At 39.0% G+C, this 19,238-nt stretch overlaps 5 protein-coding genes across 9 annotated transcripts; 4 read left to right on the top strand and 1 right to left on the bottom strand.

Annotated features, from left to right (window-relative positions):
* Positions 1-4,714: 4,714 nt before the first annotated feature.
* LOC106439353 (COP1-interacting protein 7) lies at positions 4,715-11,223 on the top strand. The gene is made up of 12 exons (XM_013880780.3): positions 4,715-5,116; positions 5,397-5,467; positions 5,565-5,747; positions 5,833-5,932; positions 6,023-6,053; positions 6,443-6,479; positions 6,615-6,767; positions 7,185-8,251; positions 8,618-9,273; positions 9,376-10,438; positions 10,550-10,618; positions 10,841-11,223. The coding sequence occupies exons 2-12, from the start codon at positions 5,406-5,408 to the stop codon at positions 10,888-10,890; spliced, it is 3,471 nt and encodes a 1,156-aa protein (XP_013736234.1). The 5' UTR covers positions 4,715-5,116; positions 5,397-5,405; the 3' UTR covers positions 10,891-11,223.
* Positions 11,224-11,313: 90 nt separating this feature from the next.
* On the bottom strand, positions 11,314-12,187 carry LOC106444014 (LOB domain-containing protein 24). The gene is made up of 2 exons (XM_013885554.3): positions 11,719-12,187; positions 11,314-11,621 (listed from the first exon to the last, which is right to left on the bottom strand). The coding sequence occupies exons 1-2, from the start codon at positions 11,869-11,871 to the stop codon at positions 11,418-11,420; spliced, it is 357 nt and encodes a 118-aa protein (XP_013741008.1). The 5' UTR covers positions 11,872-12,187; the 3' UTR covers positions 11,314-11,417.
* Positions 12,188-12,203: 16 nt separating this feature from the next.
* On the top strand, positions 12,204-14,701 carry LOC106439352 (peroxisomal (S)-2-hydroxyacid oxidase GLO3-like). Of its 2 annotated transcripts, none has more exons than XM_013880778.3 (12): positions 12,204-12,269; positions 12,573-12,718; positions 12,807-12,931; positions 13,040-13,086; positions 13,187-13,264; positions 13,338-13,462; positions 13,561-13,618; positions 13,695-13,757; positions 13,850-13,919; positions 13,996-14,096; positions 14,183-14,287; positions 14,378-14,701. In XM_013880778.3, exons 1-12 carry the CDS (start codon positions 12,204-12,206, stop codon positions 14,555-14,557), a joined length of 1,164 nt encoding a protein of 387 aa, XP_013736232.2. In that variant the 3' UTR covers positions 14,558-14,701. The 2 variants fall into 2 exon arrangements, with proteins under 2 accessions (XP_013736232.2, XP_048632393.1); XM_048776436.1 differs by lacking the exon at positions 12,204-12,269 and adding an exon at positions 12,281-12,498 and having other exon boundaries at positions 13,180-13,264.
* A 611-nt stretch (positions 14,702-15,312) lies between these two features.
* Positions 15,313-17,112, top strand: LOC106439351 (protein FLUORESCENT IN BLUE LIGHT, chloroplastic). 2 transcript variants are annotated; one of them, XM_013880777.3, is made up of 4 exons: positions 15,313-15,494; positions 15,920-16,095; positions 16,238-16,403; positions 16,483-17,112. In XM_013880777.3, exons 1-4 carry the CDS (start codon positions 15,410-15,412, stop codon positions 17,007-17,009), a joined length of 954 nt encoding a protein of 317 aa, XP_013736231.1. In that variant the 5' UTR covers positions 15,313-15,409; the 3' UTR covers positions 17,010-17,112. The 2 variants fall into 2 exon arrangements, with proteins under 2 accessions (XP_013736231.1, XP_022572135.1); XM_022716414.2 differs by having other exon boundaries at positions 15,364-15,488.
* Positions 17,113-17,326: 214 nt separating this feature from the next.
* On the top strand, positions 17,327-18,950 carry LOC106439350 (sm-like protein LSM1B). 3 transcript variants are annotated; one of them, XM_013880774.3, is made up of 6 exons: positions 17,327-17,560; positions 17,666-17,774; positions 18,171-18,239; positions 18,319-18,434; positions 18,518-18,580; positions 18,688-18,950. In XM_013880774.3, the coding sequence occupies exons 2-6, from the start codon at positions 17,714-17,716 to the stop codon at positions 18,763-18,765; spliced, it is 387 nt and encodes a 128-aa protein (XP_013736228.1). In that variant the 5' UTR covers positions 17,327-17,560; positions 17,666-17,713; the 3' UTR covers positions 18,766-18,950. The 3 variants fall into 3 exon arrangements, with proteins under 3 accessions (XP_013736228.1, XP_013736229.1, XP_013736227.1); XM_013880775.3 differs by having other exon boundaries at positions 17,356-17,525; XM_013880773.3 differs by having other exon boundaries at positions 17,367-17,774.
* The last annotated feature ends 288 nt before the right edge of the window (positions 18,951-19,238 follow it).

Genomic DNA, 19,238 nt, shown 5'->3' with positions numbered 1-19,238 from the left:
AACAAACACCAGCATCGTAAGTCGTACTCGAACGTCTCCTCTTCTGAGTTGTGAATGCATATCCTCGAGTACAAAATCTCGGATATGACTTCACAACAAAGTTTGGTCCAACGACCATCTCGCGTATCCAATCGTCAAATGTTTCACCTCTGGCCAAACCATCACTCACATAAGTAAACATCCATCCACCAAATTCTCTCTGCTTCATTTCTTCTAGTTCGTCCTCTGTGGCGTATCTATATTCTAACCGCTTTTCTGCCATGAAAATCCTTTCATATTGAAGAACATCTTCGCAGTTGGTGAGTAAATATGTTTGCAAATGACTGCGCTCCTGATCAGTAAGTCGACGGTCCTTTGGTTTTCCGCTAAGTCGTCCAACGTCTGTGAAAATGTCTGGAACCTTCCAATGATATGTTGCCCGTTCGCCTCTATCATCATGCCGAGCAGGTCTTCTGTTTTTGGTCTGAACTTCTGCTGGAAAGTAGTACTCGGCAAAGTTTGAAGTTTCTTCATTGATCATCTGTGCGACTATAGACCCTTCCACCCTACTTAAATTTTTCACCATCTTCTTCAAATGGAACATATACCGCTCATACAGATACATCCATCTATACTGCACAGGACCACCAAGTTCCAATTCTCTTACCAGGTGAATAACAAGATGCTCCATAACATCAAAAAATGAGGGAGGAAATATCTTCTCAAGGTTGCACTGAATCACAGCTATGTTAGTCTTCAAATTTTCAATACCTTCAAGAGTCACTGATCTTGTGCATAAATCGCGGAAGAAACCACTTATCCCTGCAATTGCTTCATGAACATTTCGTGGTAATAGTTCCTTGAAGGCAAACGGAAGGAGACGCTGCATCATTACATGGCAATCATGGCTTTTCAAGCCAGTAAACTTTCCTTCCTTTCTGTCGATACAGTTACGCAAATTAGATGCGTAACCGTCTGGAAATTCCACATCGTTTGAAATCCAATCAAAGAACGCATCCTTTCCCGCTGCATCAAGTCGGTATATGGGAAAAGGAGCCCTACCACTCTCATCAACATGAAGTTCTGAACGAGCACATATATCGACTAAATCCAGTCTTGACTTCAAATTATCCTTTGTTTTACCTTGAACATTAAGGATCGTGTTCATGAGATTGTCAAAAAAGTTCTTCTCGATATGCATGACATCTAAATTATGCCTTAGTAGATGATCCTCCCAGTATGGCAGATCCCAAAAAATACTTTTTTTGTGCCAGTTATGTAGGTTTCCAACACCATCTACCGGAAAATGCTCATGTCCACCGACGTCTGGCGTCCTTTCTGCACCAAAATCTCTAAGTTGTGTCTTCAAATCTTTCCCACGAATTTCCGGAGGTGGACTGTCAAACACCCTCTTGTTCTTCGTAAACAAATTCCTACTTCTACGATATGGATGATCTGGTGGTAGAAATCTCCTGTGACAGTCAAACCAACACGTTTTCCTTCCGTGTTTTAGTTGGAAAGCATCAGTGTTATCTTGACAATATGGACATGATAGCCTTCCATGCGTTGTCCATCCAGATAACATACCATATGCTGGAAAATCACTTATTGTCCACATTAGTACTGCCCGCATTTGAAAGTTTTCTTTATACGAAACATCGTATGTTTCAGCACCTTGAGTCCATAGTTGTTGCAACTCATATATTAGTGGCTGAAGAAACACATCAAGTGATCTCTTAGGATGCTCTGGTCCGGGAACGAGAATCGAGAGAAACAAAAACTCTCGTCGCAAGCACAAGTTTGGGGGTAGGTTGTATGGTGTAAGAATGACTGGCCATAGAGAATACTGTCTTCCACTCTTGCCAAACGGGCTGAAACCATCAGTACATAATCCAAGGTAGACATTTCTTCTCTCATACGCAAAGTCGGGATACTTTGATTGGAAATGCTTCCACGCTTTTGCATCTGAAGGATGTCTGATCTCACCATCTGTTGAGTGCTCCGCATGCCATCTCATTGGTTGCGCTGTGCGTTCAGACAGATACAGCCTCTGCAACCTTTCCGTCAAAGGCAAATACCACATCCTTTTATATGGTACTGGAACTCTTCCACTCGTATCTTTATAACGAGGCTTCCCACAAAATTTGCATGAAACCCGCTGTTCATCCGCCCTCCAATAAATCATGCAGTTGTCTCTGCATACATCTATTACCTGATACGATAAACCAAGACCAGCTACGAGTTTCTGAACCTCGTAGTATGAGCCAGGAGCTACATTATCTTCGGGTAGAATACCTTTTACATAATCAGCAATCGCATCCACACAGTCTTCAGCCAAATTATAATCCGTCTTAATGCCCATCAATCTTGTAGCAGATGATAAAGCTGAATGACCATCTCTGCAACCTTCGTACAATGGTTGCTTTCCAGCATCCAACATATCATAAAATCTCCTAGCTTCGGCATTGGGTAAATCTTCCCCTCTAAAATGATCATTTACCATCTGCTCAGTACCTACACCGTAATCTACATCCGTTCTAATTGGATCTTCTAATCTAACCGCTGGCTGAGGTTCGCTAGTACTACCAAGTTCATAATCAGTTTCTCCATGATGATACCAAATTTTGTAACTTCGTGTAAACCCACTCAAATATAGATGAGTCCAAACATCCCATTCTTTAATAACTTTTTTATTTTTACAATTAGAGCAAGGACATCTTAACATACCTGTTTTTGCTTCCGGTTGTCGGTGAACTAACCCCATGAATTCGGTTATACCTTGTTGGTATTCTTCCGTAAGCAATCTCGTGTTCGGATCCAAATGAGGTCGATCGATCCAAGAACGAAAATAATTTGAAGAAGACATGTTTTTTATGAATCAAATTCGTGTGTAAAGAAAGTGAGAGGGAGGATGAAGATATGGAGTGAATGAAGAGGAAGAGGGGTGCTTGTATTTATAGTTGAAATCCTGCCGACGGTCCGAGGAAATTCCGACGGAATTCCGATGCAAACGGCTAGTTCGTCGGAATTTCCTCGGAATTTTTAAAATTCCCCAACGGCTCTCCAACGGCTCTCTAACGTCTATAATATTTCCTCGGAATTCATCGGTTTTTTCCGAGGAATCCTAGTTTCCTCGGTATTCCGTCGGAATATTCCGACGAGATGAATTTTCCTCGGAATTCCGTCGGAATATTCCGACGGAATACCGAGGAAGCAAAATTTTGTGTTTCCTCGGAATTGCCTCGAAAATGCCTCGGTATATTCCGAGGAATTCATTTTCCGTCGGAACGTCCGTCAGAATACCGCTGTTTTCTTGTAGTGTCGGTAACTAGAGAGTTATAGTTTGATTCAGGTCGTAATCTACTACATATATTTTAGATTTGAGTTTGATATTGTCGAGAAAGAAACTTATTTAGACTTTATCATGAGTATATTAATAGTTTGCCAAACCTTTGTTTAATTTTGTTTACATGGAACAGATTTAACTTGCATTGGAATAGTTTTGAGATTATTCTGAATAACTATTCTCTTCATACTCTTCAGTAGATATCGTCTTGTGCAGGTTGTTAAAACTTGTCTGAGCCTCTTGAGTTAGATCATGAGCTGACATTTAGAACATGACCTAAACATTTTTGGTACAGTGCAATTGCACTTTAATGTTATGTTTGGTTATTATGAGATTGACGATTTGCATGTGTACCTAAAGACATGCTAACTCTTTTTTTTAATAGGATAGTTTGGGCTATAGTTTTTCTTGTATCTGAAGCCATCATCAACCACCCGTGATTTGCTATAAAAAAGTAGAATGTTAGGCAACACAACTTTTTGTTTGTGTGTTTATTTCTTTATAATGTTTCCTCCTTGGGAGTTTTTAGCTACTAGACAACTTGTCATTCACTTAAAATTGTAATCAGACATGGATGGTTCTCATACATTAATCATGTGCACGGACATATAATTAAGTTACATTCATGCTTGTTTGTAATGTAACTTAGTTTAGTCGAATTTTTGAAATTACAGAGGAATTATAAAAGGGAAATCCTATAGTTAGATATGTTTCCAGCCTTTTTCATGGGCTCCATCATTCTGTTTAAAGTGTCTCCAAAAGTTGGCATTAAAATGGTTACTGGTGTTATTAATAAGAGAATAAAATATTAGTAGTTTTGAGCAGAGTGGATTAAGTAGTTTATTATTTATTTTTTGTCAATATCTATTTTAGTAGAGTATTTTTTGTTTAAAAGTTGGAAACTGCATATACGTATTTGTATACATACATACACAAAGAGAGCGATTTTGACTCTTTTGAAACACCGAATCACAATCATTGTGCACGTTAAAATTTTTGGATCCGAAAGCTAAAGTACCAAAATACTCCTCAATGGTTGATTATTTGTGATTAAGACTTAGAATGTTTACCATCGCTCGGTTCCGCAACGCAGTTAACAGTAACAAAAATCTCTACATATACCATATATCTATACGTTTTTATAACTGTTAAAACCGCATCGCAGTTGAACCGTTTGTCCCGCATCGTTCGAACCGCAGTTACCATTCGGAACCTAAAATTAACATTATTAATTTACCCTTTTCAATCAAGTCTTATATTAAAAGTGTATTATATTAGGCGAACCCTATTTTCGGGATTTCGCATTTTACTGCCGACTATTATTTTTAATTTTTATTTAAATTTTCAAATTTTACTTTTGTTTTTGTTTTTGTTTCTCACGGTATACGGGTACTTGTCGTCAACAAAAATGGTGATTTTCTCTGTCTGAAAAACACTTTCTCTCTCTGTCTCTCTCGAATCTACTTTCTCTCTCAAAAAGTAGATTTTGACAAAGAGAGAGTATACAACGGGAGGAGAGACAATGGGAGATGCATCAAATCCACCACTCGGAAGCAACTAAAAGTAAGAAGGAAGTTAAGTCAAAAGAGTTTCGAGCAGAGATAAAACAGAAACAATCGCCGCCATTGTTAGGGTTTTAAAGAAGCGAATAATAAAGCTTTGAACTTTGGTATTGAAGATAGATTTGCTTTTACATAGACAAGCAGAGAAAGAGACTCGTCAATGATAGTGACTCCTCCAATTTGAATCCGAAAGAGTCCCAAAAAAAGATCTCATTTTTGAATTCCTCAGGTACGCCTCTGCTATAGCCTGATCGGAAGCAGATCTGGCAATGTGATTGATGTCAACTGTGGGAGTTTCTATTATTGTATTGTAGACTCTTAAAGTTGAGATTGGTTCCTATGTATTCACTGTTTCTTCTTCTTCTTGTTTGAGTTACCCTTGTGGATCCGTTTCTCTTTGCCGCTTCAAGTTCCTCTATAGCATTTACGTTTTCAGGGATGGTGACTTTGTCTTTGACTCTTTGCATCCACAGCTTCTGATACTTTTCTTTTGTTGGGTATGTGAAAAGGGAGAGAAGATGAGACCAGCTGCTATACCTCTTGACTATGCCGTCTTCCAACTCTCCCCAAAGCGCTCAAGGTACTAACTAGTATTTGGAGATGGCTTCTTCTTTTTTTTCCTTGTTAGAGTGTTTGTTTTTTTTTTTTTAAAAGATACTTTTTTTTTAACTGGGCAGATGTGAGTTGTTTGTCTCTACTGCGGGGAACACTGAGAAGCTTGCTTCTGGACTGGTCAAACCCTTTGTTGCTCATTTGAAAGTCGCTGAAGAGCATGTCGCCAGGGAAGCTCAGTCTATAAAGCTGCAAGTTGAAAGCAGCGATAATGCTGGAACTTGGTTTACTAAAGGGACACTCGAGAGGTTTTGATTCCTTTCTGATACAAGTTTCAGTGGAGTGGAACTCATTGCTTGCTAATTTTCCTTGTTTGCTTACTATGTTTTATAGGTTTGTACGGTTTGTTAGTACCCCGGAGGTTCTGGAATTGGTTAGCGCTTTGGATGAGGAAATGTCTCAGTTAGAGGCTGCTCGTAAAATATACGGCGAGGTACTTGAACCTCTTTTAATTTCAAGTAAGCAAATGATGTGTTAAGTTAACTTGAGAGCTCTTATTGATTTTGATTATATCTTGCTTTAGGGGACTGGTGATCAGCGATCTGGTGCAAAAGGTATGCATACGGTTAACTTGTCTTGTAATTGTATATTCTGTTACATATACCGTCCATGGAAAATTTTGTGTCGGTTAAGGATTAGAGTTGTAATACTGGTAAGGCCTTATGGATGCAAGAAAAGTATCATTTATAAACTATCATTGTGCCCCTTTTGATTAGACTCTTATAGTGGCTGAGTTTAGTTTACAAAATGTACGCCTCCAAAATCACTGAGCCAAATATGAGAAAAGCCTTAGGAGTTATGAGTGGCAGAGTGACATTTAGAATCTGAAGGCACTATATCGTTTTCTATTTTTGTCCACAGAGGTCCATGAGATATATTCAGTTACATGTTTGTCATCTTTTTCTTGCTTTGGCATAATCTGCCTAAACCTTTCTTTGTTCAGATGGCGCAGAAACTACAACAGCAGCTGATGTGACAAAGTAAAGTCCCAACCTTTCTTGCTATTTACATTTGATAAAACTATGAATATTTAGCTAAAATTTTCTACCAACATTTCTTGTGCACTCTTGAAATGTGTAACGCAAATTTTTTTCTCCTTTTTTTATGTTTTCCAGGAAGGAGCTACTAAGAGCTATTGATTTACGGCTTGCAGCGGTTAGACAGGACTTGGCAACTGCTTGTAATCGTGCATCAGCTGCTGGTTTCAACCCAGTCACTGTCCCTGAACTTAGTCAATTTGCTGATCGATTTGGGGCTAATCGCTTGAAGTAAGTTCTAAGATATCCTTTACGTTATGTCCTCTAATATTATTTGCCAGGTCTTTCCTGTTGTTTTGCCCTATGTGTGTGCCCTTTTTCCACGCAAGAAGACTAGACAACAATTACGTCACCTTGTCTAATTTAGTCTGAGCTTAAACCAAAAAGATTGGTGCTGTAATTATAAGTTCTAGCTTTTCATAGTTGTAAGCTCTAATTTAGGTAGGTTTGGTCTGATAGACACTTGAGACCTACTGGTAGGTGAATGAACATGATTATAAAGGACTAGGATGCCTAACTGTACTAAAGTATTCAATTTCTAAACCCTGGAGAATTATCTCACTTTTTAGAATATATTTTGGCTTTCAACTTAGTTAGCTACCTGTTGTGAGTACTCTGATCATGTTTGGTCTGCTATGCTTATTGCAGTGAAGCATGCGCCAAGTTTATCGCACTTTGTCAGAGAAGGCCAGAGCTTATGAGCTCTTGGAGGTTCAATCAGGAAGAAGAAGCTATACGTTCGTCTTGGGAATCTGATATGTCAATTGATGATCCCAGTGAAGACCCTTCCAGAAACCTAGCAGCCAATAGAACCCAACAACATAGAGAACATCAAACTCGTATACAAGGGCAAAGTGCAACAGGAAGCAGTTACTCCCAGCAAGAAGCAAAGGTGATGCCACAAAGTAGTCATGATGAAAAGAATGACGAAGAGGAGAAAAAAGGTCAATTGCAAAATGAGCCATTAGCAAGTCAGACTAAGCAGCTCACTAGACGGCTCAGCGTGCAGGAGAGGATCAACCTATTTGAAAACAAGCAGAAAGAAAGCTCCGGAGGGAAAACAGCTGTGGTGAAATCCACTGAGCTGAAAAGGCTATCTTCTGATTTATCATCTTCTGTGCGGAGATGGAGTGGTGCTAGTGACATGAGCATTGATTTGGGAAATGATAGGAAGGATGGTACTGGTGATAGTCCATTGTGCACTCCCCCGGCTTCATCAGTGTCCAAAGATGGAAGTGGTATATCTTCAAAACAATCTGTCGGCTACAAGCAGACCGGATTGAGTCATGTTGAGAGCTCTCACAGGACTGAAGACGAATGTAACTCCAACAATCTTGGTGACAAGGAGGTAAACTTGAACATGCCATTGAGCACGGATAGCCAAGTGGGACATCAAGGAAATTCACAGGATGGTTTATTGGAGAAAAGTTCCAAGTTTCCATATAATGAATGCAAATACTCAGAGAATGCAAATAGAGATGATGATGAATCTGATAACAAAATGGGCGATTTTGAATTAAATAAGCAGGACCAAATACAGTTTAGAGATCCTCGGAGTCATTCATTGTCTACACTACAGCAGTTAGGTGGTACTGAATCTAATTTATCTAGTGTCCGGAGCAATGGAGGAACTGCAGAGTCTCCTAGGAAAGAGCCTTCGTCTAGGCAGTCACCACCAGTTGAGGATCGTCAGAGAAAGACACAAGTCTATGGAGGTCAGTAAAATAAAAAATGTCTTGGTCTTTCCTTTATATGCATTTTCTTATATAGAGATAGTTCATGTGTGGTAGTTCCTCTAACCATCATGCATTGCTTAACTCATTCTTTTGTATGCTTAGCCGTCTATGGTTTCTTCTTTGTTTTTCTAATGCTTGAAAATGATCATGATTCATGACTGTTGAACTATTCTTTTTTATTATTAAAGAGTTAGAGTCTGAGAATAGGTAAACGACTAATTCTCAATTGTGATAACGTGCCTAGATTCTTTTATAGACTTGTACATTTTCTTTATATCCTGACTTGGACAAAAAGGGAAAATTTAGCAATCTTCTGATTATTTTTCTTGCACCATCGTCTTTTAGGTTCTGAACAGATGAAAAGACCGCAAGGTAGAAGGGGTGAAGGTTCCGAGAGTGATACTATGAGCCAAGTGTCCCCAGCAGAGCAAGTTCAAAGGGCTAGAGCGTCTAAGGGAAGCCAAGAGCTGAATGATGAATTGAAAGTGAAGGCAAACGAGCTTGAAAAGCTATTTGCTGAACACATGCTCCGTGTGCCGGGGGATCAATCCAGTTCTGTCCGTAGAGGTAAGCCACAGGCTGCCACTTCACAGCCTAGAAGACCTGTAGCAGAGGATCAGAAGACTCCAGCAACGCCAACTTTAAGCTCAAATGATGAAGACAAGTTCAAAACTCCGCCGACAATGAAGATGGTTGGTAACAATGACTATGGAGATAATACCACAAGGCAAAAACTTCCAGAGATCAGCTTTTCAGATAATTCTAGAGGAAAGTCATATGAGAAGTATATGCAGAAGAGAGACGTGAAGCTGAAGGAAGACTGGAGTTTGAGAAGGTCCGAGAAGGAAGCCAAGTTGAAGTTGATGCAAGATATACTTGATCGCAGTAACTCTGAGATGAAAGCCAAATTTTCTCAGTCTACGGGAAGACGTGACTCAGATGTTCGACGTGCAGAGAAGCTTGTGTACTTCAATTCTAGGCTGAGTGCTAAAAAGGATCAGGTATACGTCACTATATTCTGAAATTTTCTTTAACCTTTTCGTGGGTGAAATGTAATCATTTGTTTCCTAATAAAAAGTTTTAATAATGTAATGTCTTGACAGCATCCGATTAGTTCATTCCTCACTGAAGAAGATGAAGATGTTTCCAGGAGCACTCAGAGTAAGAAGCTGCAACAAAACAAAACAAGTTCCTTGACTGCTCGAACCGCTGCCACATCAGCTTCACGCTCTTCAGCCAAAGTTTCTACACCCAGTGCTGTTAGACGGAGAGGACAAGACAAAGTTCTTGCACAGTCAGTCCCTAACTTCGCCGAGTTCAAGAAGCAGGAAGGCATGATGAAACCAGCCTCGGGAGTTGGAAAAAATGGTGTCCGCTCACAGGCGAGAAGCTCTGTTAGACCGAAGGCTGTAACTGAAGAAGAGAAACCAAGAAGGCCGGCAAGTATCAGAAAAGGTGCTGCTGAAGAAGCTGCTGAGTTGGCAGATGTCTCTCAGTTGAAGTCAGAGGATGATGTTTCTGTACCTTTGAATCTTGATAAGGCTTCAGAAGGATCAGAGGAAATGGAAAAGGAGGAGCTGGAAGAAGTGGTTGATGACGCAGAAGAAGCTTTTACGGATGCAGAGAATGAGAAGTCAAGACGTAGTCAAGAGTTTGAAGAATGGGGTGGTAATGGTGAATCTAATTCTCAGCTTGAGCCTGATTCAAATGCTGAGTTACCTTCTAGAAATCATCAAACCATCGGTTCATTCCTGGATTCACATGCTACAGTGGAGGACTCACCAGTGGGTAGTCCTGCTTTCTGGAACTTGTCTTCCCTTAACCAAACTGAGAATGATACAACTCAGATGAGGAAGAAATGGGGAGGAGCTGCTGCTCAGAAACGTGGTGTTGGTGGTGGTAATAATAATCCATCTCAGAGTCAGTGCCAGCAGGATGTGACTAAAGGGTTGAAGAGGCTGTTGAATTTTGGAAGGAAGAACCGTGCGGCTGAGAATTTGTCTGATTGGATCTCTGCTACAACCTCTGAAGGGGATGATGATACTGAAGATGGAAGAGATCTTGCGAATCGATCATCAGAAGACTTGAGGAAGTCGAGGATGGGGTTTTTACAGACGCAGGCCTCTGATGATAGCTTTAACGAGAGTGAGCTATTCAATGAACAAGGTAACAAACCTTTTTGGTTCTCAAAAATCTTCTCACAGTATCCAAAATGGGTCATCAATAATAGAGTGAGAAAATGATTTCTCATTATGTTCATCTTGATGTTAATTACAGCCCAAAACACAAGTGCACCGTTAAGCTTTAAACTGAAAGAGGATCAGGCGTCAGGAACTTCTGTAAAAGGTAATCTTCCTAACCATTCTTTACTCTCCATAGAGTCTAAGGGTTGAAGGTATATTATGAAACACCAAAGAATCTAGACACTAACCATCCGAGTTTTTAATCATATGAACTGAGATCTCAAATGTCTACTCCATTGTATTATACAGCGAAGCTGGGATCTCACACTCTTTGACTGTTAGCTATATGCTTTTAACTGACTTTTAACCGTCATGTTTATTGCAGCACCAAGGTCATTCTTTTCACTCTCCAATTTTCGTAGCAAAGGGAAATGATTTGAGAGACCAAAGGGTTCATAGGATCCAAGCAAATGAAAGATAACACATGATTCACATCGCAGAGAGTGGCACGACACAAGAGTGTAGAAGAGTGAAATGATCTGAGATATTACGTGCTCTTTGTTTCCAGGTCAATGTATCATTGAGAATAGTTCCGCTTGTATCCATAATCATCATCCCTTGCTCTGATAGTGGTTGAGCCTACGTTTGTAAATTTGTATCAAACCGGAAACATGTCCTTATCGGTTTGGTATCGATGTGATTTTGGTAGTACAAACAAAAGGGTGGCAATGTTTATTTAACCAGTTTATATACACTGTTGGAAGATAATTTCATTCTATGCAATTAAAAAGATTTAGCAATGAGACAAACTTGGTGAAACAGTTAAATAAAGTTCCTAGCAAGATGTATGGTATGGAGTATGGTAGCAAGTACATATCGTTGTCATGCATATCAGAAACAGAGATTAAATAAGAGATTTTATTTGGAAAAATTATAGATGGAACTGAAAAATTACATTAAGTTCAGAGATTTGTGTGTTGGCTATGTTTGGTTTGAGCAACGGCAATCTCAGCTTGAGTTTTGGCCAAAAGGGTTTGAGTTTTCCGAATTTGAGTTTGGAGTAAAGAAATAATCCCAACACATCCATAAACAGGATCTTCTACTCTGCACTTTGCTTCAAAGGACAAAGATTCAACTGCTTCAGCTCTTGTCTGAACAGGAAGTTGCTGTCCAAAGATCCACCATCAATATTTTTAATACAAGGGGACTTAGAAGTTAGAAAGATACAGATATATATATACACACAAAGACTTCATATTATACCTGAAGCATTTTGGAAACGTTGCCAGCACCATAGATTCTGTGGATACATGCAAATTTATCAGGATCATTTGGAGGGAAATAAGGTGAGAAAATGCAATCTTTTGGACATCTTCTTCTCAGATATTTGCAAGCAGCACATCTTTTAGGATTCATTACAGAGAGAAAGAAATATACCACAAAGATTATGAAAATCTAAGAACAAGGATTCGTCTTATTTGTATTCTTCTTAGTTTCCTTTTTCTTTCCAATGATCCAACGGCTACTTTCCAGTTTATGAAAATTTTGAGGACATTTACATAAGGTAAGACTATTGAATGTTGATTCTCATTGTTTCATGAATCATGACCAACAAGTAACCGTTGACGTCCTTATTCATATGGGTTACTAATTTATTGGGCCGACCAATTTTATCTATATGGGCCGTAACACTCTGGAGGAGTTAGAGGGTCGCATGATTCAGTATCATGATAAGATATTGAGATCAAATGTTATATACTTTACAAGAAATAGCGTTGACCTTACTGTATCTGCATCTGGGTTTCTTCAGATATGTGAGTACTTTCTACTACATTCAGCTCTTTATATCATATATTATTTTTTTTCTTTCAAAAAATTACTTCTGACAACCTTAATGATCTTTAGCCAATGGTAGCTATTTGTTGTTGTTTCAAGAACTTAACTACTTTCACACAATTTTCATTTGAAAGTAGACGAGAAGCAAGTCCATGGATACACTTTGGTTTTAAGACTGGTCCTTGTCTAGTGTATTAATCTTTTGATGTAAGAGCAAAGGTTCTTGTATATGGTTTATTATAGCAGTGTTTGACTTTCTTTCTTTTGATATGATAATCTAGATAGAGATGGACCAAATAGTAAACGTGAATGAGTTTCAAGAGCTGGCGAGACAGGCTCTCCCTAAGATGTACTATGACTTCTATAGCGGAGGAGCAGGGGATCAACACACCCTCAAGGAAAATATGGAAGCTTTCAGTAGAATCATGTAACATATCCATAGCAGTTATCCTTTTAAGTTAAGTGGGTGACAACCTAGTGACTCCCTCGTTTTTTGGTGTGCTGTGATGTTTCAGGTTTAGGCCTCGAGTTCTCGTTGATGTGACCAAGATAGATATGTCTACCAGAATCTTGGGTTATCCTCTCTCAGCTCCTATCATGATTGCTCCAACAGGAAGTCATGGGTTGGCTCATCCAGAAGGTCTCTCTGTTTACTCTTATGTTTCATAACTTTGTAAAACAATATATAATATATATGCAGTTGTTAGATTTGGAACTGATTTATTTATCTTTTGTCTTTTTATGTTAGGAGAAACCGCCACTGCTAAAGCTGCAGCTGCGTGTAACACTATTATGGTACTAAGATGTTTATAGAATAGGAACACTTGTTTTGCACTATGTTTAGGTTTTAAGGTGATGAATATAGTTTTTTTTTTCTGGTTGTGTGAGTTTTCAGATAGTATCAAGTATGTCTTCATGCACTCTTGAGGAGGTTGCTTCTAGTTGTAACGCGGTTCGGTTTTTTCAATTATATGTAAGTTACACTCAATATCTGAATCTTTTAGCCTTTGACACCAGTTCTTAGTTGGCTCTGATATGTTTTGTAGGTGTTTGAGAGACGTGATGTAAGTGCTCAGGTGGTGAGAAGGGTTGAGAGAGCTGGATACAAGGCCATAGTTTTGACTGTTGATGTTCCTAAACTTGGTAGAAGGGAAGCAGATATAAAGAACAAGTTAACACTCTCACATGAATTAGCTTCTTTTACTTTCCTTATAGTCTATCTAATAAAACTTAGTTTGTGAATTGGTATTTTCAAACTTCTTTCTGTAGAATGATACCACCGAAGCTGAGGAACTTCGAAGGTTTATTTTCAACCAAAGTCAAACCTGTGAGTAGTAGTATAGCTTGAGCTTAAGGTTCATTGATTCACATTACATGTTGTTGATGTGATAAATTGTTTTCAGAGTGATGGTTCAGGGGTTGAAGCCTTTGCCTCTCGTGCTCTTGATGCTTCTTTAAACTGGAAGGTAACAAGCTTGTGAATGGATGATTCTATTTTGTGTCCATGAGATTAATGCGAGTGTATTCCTTATAGAGTTTGCACTGCAAAAATGTTTAGGACATTGAGTGGTTAAGATCTATTACAAAGTTGCCAATACTAATCAAAGGAATACTAACACGTGAAGACGGTAAGATCCCTATATCATACTCCATTATATAGCATGTGCGTGTGACATCATACGATATAACTGATTATATTGGCAGCTCTTAAGGCTGTTGAAGCCGGTGTAGATGGAATAATTGTATCCAACCATGGGGGTCGCCAGCTTGACTATTCTCCAGCTACTATAACTGTTTTAGAAGAGGTAAACCAATCAAATTAACCTTGCTTTTGAACATACTTACTCTTCTTAACGAACAAGCTTTTTTGTTTTTGTTTCTGAAACTGCAGGTTGTTCATGTTGTTAAAGGTAGGATTCCGGTTTTGCTTGATGGAGGAGTGAGACGAGGAACAGATGTTTTCAAGGCGCTGGCACTAGGAGCTAAAGCTGTTCTTGTAAGCTTTTCAGTGTTGGGGTTTGGGAGACTTGGTATACATCTTTCAAGTTGATTTAGTGACACTTTTTTTGTTTTGTTGGTGATGCAGATAGGGAGGCCTATAGTCTATGGGCTTGCAGCTAAGGGTGAAGATGGAGTGAAGAAAGTGATTGAGATGTTGAAGAATGAGTTTGAGTTAACTATGGCCCTCTCTGGTTGTCCCACAATTGGTGACATTACCAGAAACCACGTTAGGACTGAGGATGAGAGACTTAAATCTAACCTCTGATCCTATTAAAAAGGCTGACACTGAATCAGTTGAACAAACAATATATACTCAATCTTGATCATTTTTTTTCTGTACTTAAAAAACATATTTGATGAAAATGTTGTCTGTGAGTCTGAAACAATGATGAGCTACGTTTTTTTCCTCCTTACAAAACTGTGTTTAGTGCATAAAATGGCAGAGCATTAATCATGATTTGATCCTAATCTATAGTACTGCCTATTGAATTCACATTATACAAAAATCTCTGGTCCAGTATGCTGCTTATACTACAGAAACTGGATTCAGTCTATACTCAATCTTGATCATTTTGTAATGTACTTAAACATATGGTATGAAACAATGATGAGTTGTGTTCTGTTCCTGCTTACCGTCTTCACGTGTGATGATAGTTCATACATAATGCAAATATTTGGTACTGTAGAACCATAACGCAAATAATAAGAACGGTGTATAAAATGTTTTTGTGTGCCTAAGCCTTTGTTGGACTGCAACCTGTGAGTAAAGGTTGAACTAATGTTCGTTCATGTAAAGTAAAAGATAACCAAGTTTGGACAAAATTCAGGACTTGAAGCCTTGGCCTCTAGTGCAGTTGATGCTTCGTGTAGCAGGAAGGTATATAATCTTGTGAACTGATTCTATGGCAAAAGCTGCTCAAAACGCGGCGTTTTAAACTGAACAGTGAAGATGTGTGAAAGGGCAAAAGTGTAATTAAAATGAAACAATGGGGGCAGTCTGAGTAATCTCATCACCCACCGCTGATAATGAAATTAATTATTATTTTAGTTTTTTTGGATAAATAAATAAAATAAAACTCAGCCTAGCGGAAGCGGGTTTAAAAACATCCTCAGAGAGATGGCGGCGATTATCCGGTGCTGCTCCTCCTTCTCCCATACTTCCGCCGTCCGTTCTCCGCCGCGCGAAAATTCTCGAGGTCCAGGTTAGCTCATCGTTTCACCGAATTCAGATTCTCTGTTGCTTTGTGTTGTGTTGTGTTGTGTTGTGTTGTGTTGTGAGTGATCCTAATTTGCTAACGAGACAGCAGAATTCACTTATGGATTAAGTTCAATAAGGGGAGTAGCTTGTGGATGGTTTAGGATATGAAGGAACGAAGAAGACGGTTTTACTATGAGTGTTTATGAATCTTGATTTGAAATCGTTAGTTCTTCTCATTTGCATTCTTATTAGGAACTTTGATTTGATTGTGAATCATATTCGTTGTACGTATTGCATTTACTTAAAGAGTAGTTCAAGTTCGTGTTGTCTTCATACTTTCTTGTTGGCTCATTTGTCATTTCAATAAATTGGCTACTTCTTGGTCCTTTCTTAAGTTGTTTTTTTTTTTGTCGCCATTTCTTCTTTCAGCGACTGGGAAGTTAGCTACATCTATCGACTACTCCTTACTCAGAACACCTCGAGCGCATCATCCTGTCTCCAGGATTAAACTTTTGTCTACCAAGCCCAATGAGAGTGAAAGCAATGGCATCTTACGAACACCATTTGGCACTGTGGAAAGTTTTGAAAACTTATCATCTTTTGAGGTATATTGCCATATACATCTGGAAAAACCTATGAGTTTTCTCTTCTTTGAATACTGCTTGACTCAGTTTTTTTTTTTTTTTTAGTTTTGTCATGTTTTTCGATTGTGATAGTAAGTAAGCCTTTGGACATCGATTGTCGCAGGGAATCGGGAAGCTCAAGTTACCTGTAATGACAGTGTTGTTGACAAACTCCCTTATGATTGGTACACCTCTCGAAGCGTTGGCTGCTGAGATATGTGAACCAGAGAGTTCCATCTTCAACATGCCGGTTCTGTTGCTTGTAGCACTTGTTGGAGCCACTGTTGGAGGTTAGTAACGTCCTCTTTCTTCTGTATACGCTTCTACATAACTGTACTTTTAATAACACTTCTTTGTTGGACAATCCAGGGTTGGTTGCTCGGCAGAGGAAAGGGGAGTTACAGAGGCTTAACGAACAGCTTCGACAGATCAACACAGCCCTTCGGAGACAAGCCAAAATCGAGTCTTACGCACCAGGGCTAAGCTACGCACCGGTAGGAGCTAGAATCCCATCAGAGAGCGAGATCATTGTGGACCCTAAGAAACAAGAGTTGATCTCCAAGCTGAAGACAGGGAAGACCTTTCTGAGGAATCAAGAGCTAGAGAAAGCTTTTGCGGAGTTCAAGATCGCTTTGGAACTTGCGCAGAGTCTCGGAGACCCCATCGAAGAGAAGAAGGCTGCCAGAGGGTTAGGCGCTTCGCTGCAGCGTCAAGGGAAGTATAGAGAAGCCATACAGTATCACAACATGGTTTTGGCTATCTCGAATAGGGAAGGAGAAGATTCTGGGAGCACTGAAGCGTATGGAGCTATTGCAGATTGTTATACTGAGCTGGGAGATCTTGAGAAAGCTGGGAGTTACTATGACACCTACATTGCTCGGTTAGAGACTGACTGATTATTCATCCCCATTGTCTTTTTGTTTGTTGTGTTCATGTCAAATCATATGAAATGGATGTCAGAATCCCTTTTGTTGAGTGTAATTTTGTTTATTCGTACAATCCACAGCTAAGCACACAACTGCAGTTAAAGAGTTTGAGTTTGATGAAACATCAGAATTATTAGAAACAAACAAACAAAATGATTATAATCATTGTCATTGCTTTAAATATTGATGACAACCCAGTCAGGCCCAAGCCCATTTATAAACGACGTCGTTGCTGCCATATATCAAAGGGTCCACTTTTCTGACCGAACTTGTAATTGTGGGTAAGTTAAGTCCGGTCTTGACTGATTTTTAGAGTCTAATGACAGTTTTGCCCTTAGCTCTGTAAAAGGGATAAACGAAGAATATATTTCAAGAGAACCAGTGGTGTCGATTTTGCTCGCCTGCAACGATTTTCTCATCCAAGTTGGATCGGATTCGGGTTTTATATTTTTTTCGAAGAACCCGTGTCCGTGGTTTCGATCCAGAGTAGAAAGTCTCAACCTTTTTATCGCTTTCCTTAAGTTGAATCAAGAACCCTAAACCTAAATTTATCCTTTTTGTTAAATTTTCGATTCGTCTGAGTGCTACTCCTTCTCTCATCAACGTGATCGGTTGTGTTTTTGTAGAAAGACCAAAACTTTTCTTCAATTTAGATCGGATTAGAGTCAGTGAGGATGTCTTGGGCTGGTCCTGAAGATATTTATCTTTCGACTTCACTCGCTAGTTATCTCGATAGTAATCCCTCTCTCTCTCTCTCTTTCTCTCTGTTTTACAGATTCGTTCAACCGTTTGTGTATATTATGTATTGGCTAATTGCATTTTAGAGCTCAATGTTGCGAACTATTCAGTGTCTAATTTCTTATTGCTAACTTGTTAGTTAAGTTCTGCGGAGAGTCTAAATTATTGCTCATGAAATTGAATTATCAAAGCTTTTAGTTTATTTAATTGGTCGATTCATACTGTTCAATGATTATTGTTAGCATTGCACGATTTCAAATATGATGGCAGGCATTACCGGTTCATTCTTGATTCAACGTTAAAAGAAGTATAATATAACATGTTTCGAATATGACTCATTGTGCATCAGATACTTATGGGTGTTGGCTCTGCTATTAATGAATAATGATGCAGGAAAAATACTTGTGCTCCTTAGAGATGGTAGAAAGCTTATGGGAACTCTCCGTTCTTTTGATCAATTCGGTATTCACCTTTTCTTTTTCGTTCTCCTATGTTTATGATAAGTGAGATAGATTAAAAGTCATTTGCTGTCAATACACAGCCAATGCGGTTCTAGAAGGTGCGTGCGAGAGGGTCATTGTAGGTGAGCAATACTGCGACATTCCTTTAGGCCTCTATGTAATCCGTGGAGAGAATGTTGTTCTGATTGGTGAGATGGTAAGACTTCTCCTTGTTCTTTTTTTGTTGTCTCACTTTGTGTTTTTTCAATTCACTGATTTGGGCCTTAAACCATGTGTTAGGACACAGAGAGAGAGGAGCTTCCTCCACACATGATTCGCGTCTCAGAGACAGAGATAAAAAGGGTAAGGCGTCAGAGCACATACTCTAACTACAAATTAATTAGCAAACTTGGATAACTTGTGATGTGTTTGCTGATCATTTGGTTATGGGGACTGCTTGTGTGGTGTAGGCGCAAAAAGTGGAGAGGGAAGCGGGTGAGCTGAGAGGAACAATGAGGAAGAGAATGGAGTTTCTTGACTTTGATTAAGCACTGGATTTGTGGCCCCATTCATTTCTCTTGGCTCGCAAGTTTTATGAGGAGCCTTTTTTTAGTGTATGGATGGAGAGATATGTTGGTTTATAGGTCTCATTTTCATTCTGGAAAAATTATGACAAACATAATATGTTGTTTGTACTTGTTTTTACCCTTACAAATTGCAAATTATTTTACAAGTCTTGGAATACGGTTGGCGATTGGCATGACCTAAAACTTTTCTTTAATGAAGCTTTGAAGAATCTGTTCTAAATTCAAACTTTTAAAATCGATCCAAATATCTTCCAGAACAGCATTCTAGGCCAACCCGTTATCATCCATCTATTTTCAATTTATGCTAAACCGAGACTAACCAAGTTGTTTCCCACCATAATAGTCCCATGCATGCAAATAGATAGTAATGATTTATTTGTTGTACATAACAATGGTTCTGTTAGTTCAATCTTAAGCTGGTAAAGAGTTTAACA

Source organism: Brassica napus, chromosome A3 (genome assembly GCF_020379485.1).
Source record: "Brassica napus cultivar Da-Ae chromosome A3, Da-Ae, whole genome shotgun sequence".
NCBI lineage: Eukaryota > Viridiplantae > Streptophyta > Magnoliopsida > Brassicales > Brassicaceae > Brassica > Brassica napus.
Note: the sequence above shows the minus strand (reverse complement) of the source record. Positions and strands in the feature narration are given on the sequence as shown.

What these genes read in the sequence shown, in the direction of transcription:
- LOC106439353 (XM_013880780.3), top strand. Translation starts at nt 5,406, where the DNA reads ATGAGACCAGCTGCTATACCTCTTGACTATGCCGTCTTCCAACTCTCC. An exon ending in TTTGGGGCTAATCGCTTGAA is followed by an intron (nt 6,768 to 7,184) that starts GTAAGTTCTAAG and finishes TGCTTATTGCAG; the next exon opens with TGAAGCATGCGCCAAGTTTA. An exon ending in TGAGTGCTAAAAAGGATCAG is followed by an intron (nt 9,274 to 9,375) that starts GTATACGTCACT and finishes ATGTCTTGACAG; the next exon opens with CATCCGATTAGTTCATTCCT.
- LOC106444014 (XM_013885554.3), bottom strand. Translation starts at nt 11,871, where the DNA reads ATGAATCCTAAAAGATGTGCTGCTTGCAAATATCTGAGAAGAAGATGT. An exon ending in ACGTTTCCAAAATGCTTCAG is followed by an intron (nt 11,622 to 11,718) that starts GTATAATATGAA and finishes ATCTTTGGACAG; the next exon opens with CAACTTCCTGTTCAGACAAG.
- LOC106439352 (XM_013880778.3), top strand. Translation starts at nt 12,204, where the DNA reads ATGTTATATACTTTACAAGAAATAGCGTTGACCTTACTGTATCTGCAT. An exon ending in TGGGTTGGCTCATCCAGAAG is followed by an intron (nt 12,932 to 13,039) that starts GTCTCTCTGTTT and finishes TTTTTATGTTAG; the next exon opens with GAGAAACCGCCACTGCTAAA. An exon ending in TTTCAACCAAAGTCAAACCT is followed by an intron (nt 13,619 to 13,694) that starts GTGAGTAGTAGT and finishes AATTGTTTTCAG; the next exon opens with AGTGATGGTTCAGGGGTTGA.
- LOC106439351 (XM_013880777.3), top strand. Translation starts at nt 15,410, where the DNA reads ATGGCGGCGATTATCCGGTGCTGCTCCTCCTTCTCCCATACTTCCGCC. An exon ending in CGAAAATTCTCGAGGTCCAG is followed by an intron (nt 15,495 to 15,919) that starts GTTAGCTCATCG and finishes TTCTTCTTTCAG; the next exon opens with CGACTGGGAAGTTAGCTACA. An exon ending in TGTTGGAGCCACTGTTGGAG is followed by an intron (nt 16,404 to 16,482) that starts GTTAGTAACGTC and finishes TGGACAATCCAG; the next exon opens with GGTTGGTTGCTCGGCAGAGG.
- LOC106439350 (XM_013880774.3), top strand. Translation starts at nt 17,714, where the DNA reads ATGTCTTGGGCTGGTCCTGAAGATATTTATCTTTCGACTTCACTCGCT. An exon ending in ACTCGCTAGTTATCTCGATA is followed by an intron (nt 17,775 to 18,170) that starts GTAATCCCTCTC and finishes ATAATGATGCAG; the next exon opens with GAAAAATACTTGTGCTCCTT. An exon ending in TTGTTCTGATTGGTGAGATG is followed by an intron (nt 18,435 to 18,517) that starts GTAAGACTTCTC and finishes ACCATGTGTTAG; the next exon opens with GACACAGAGAGAGAGGAGCT.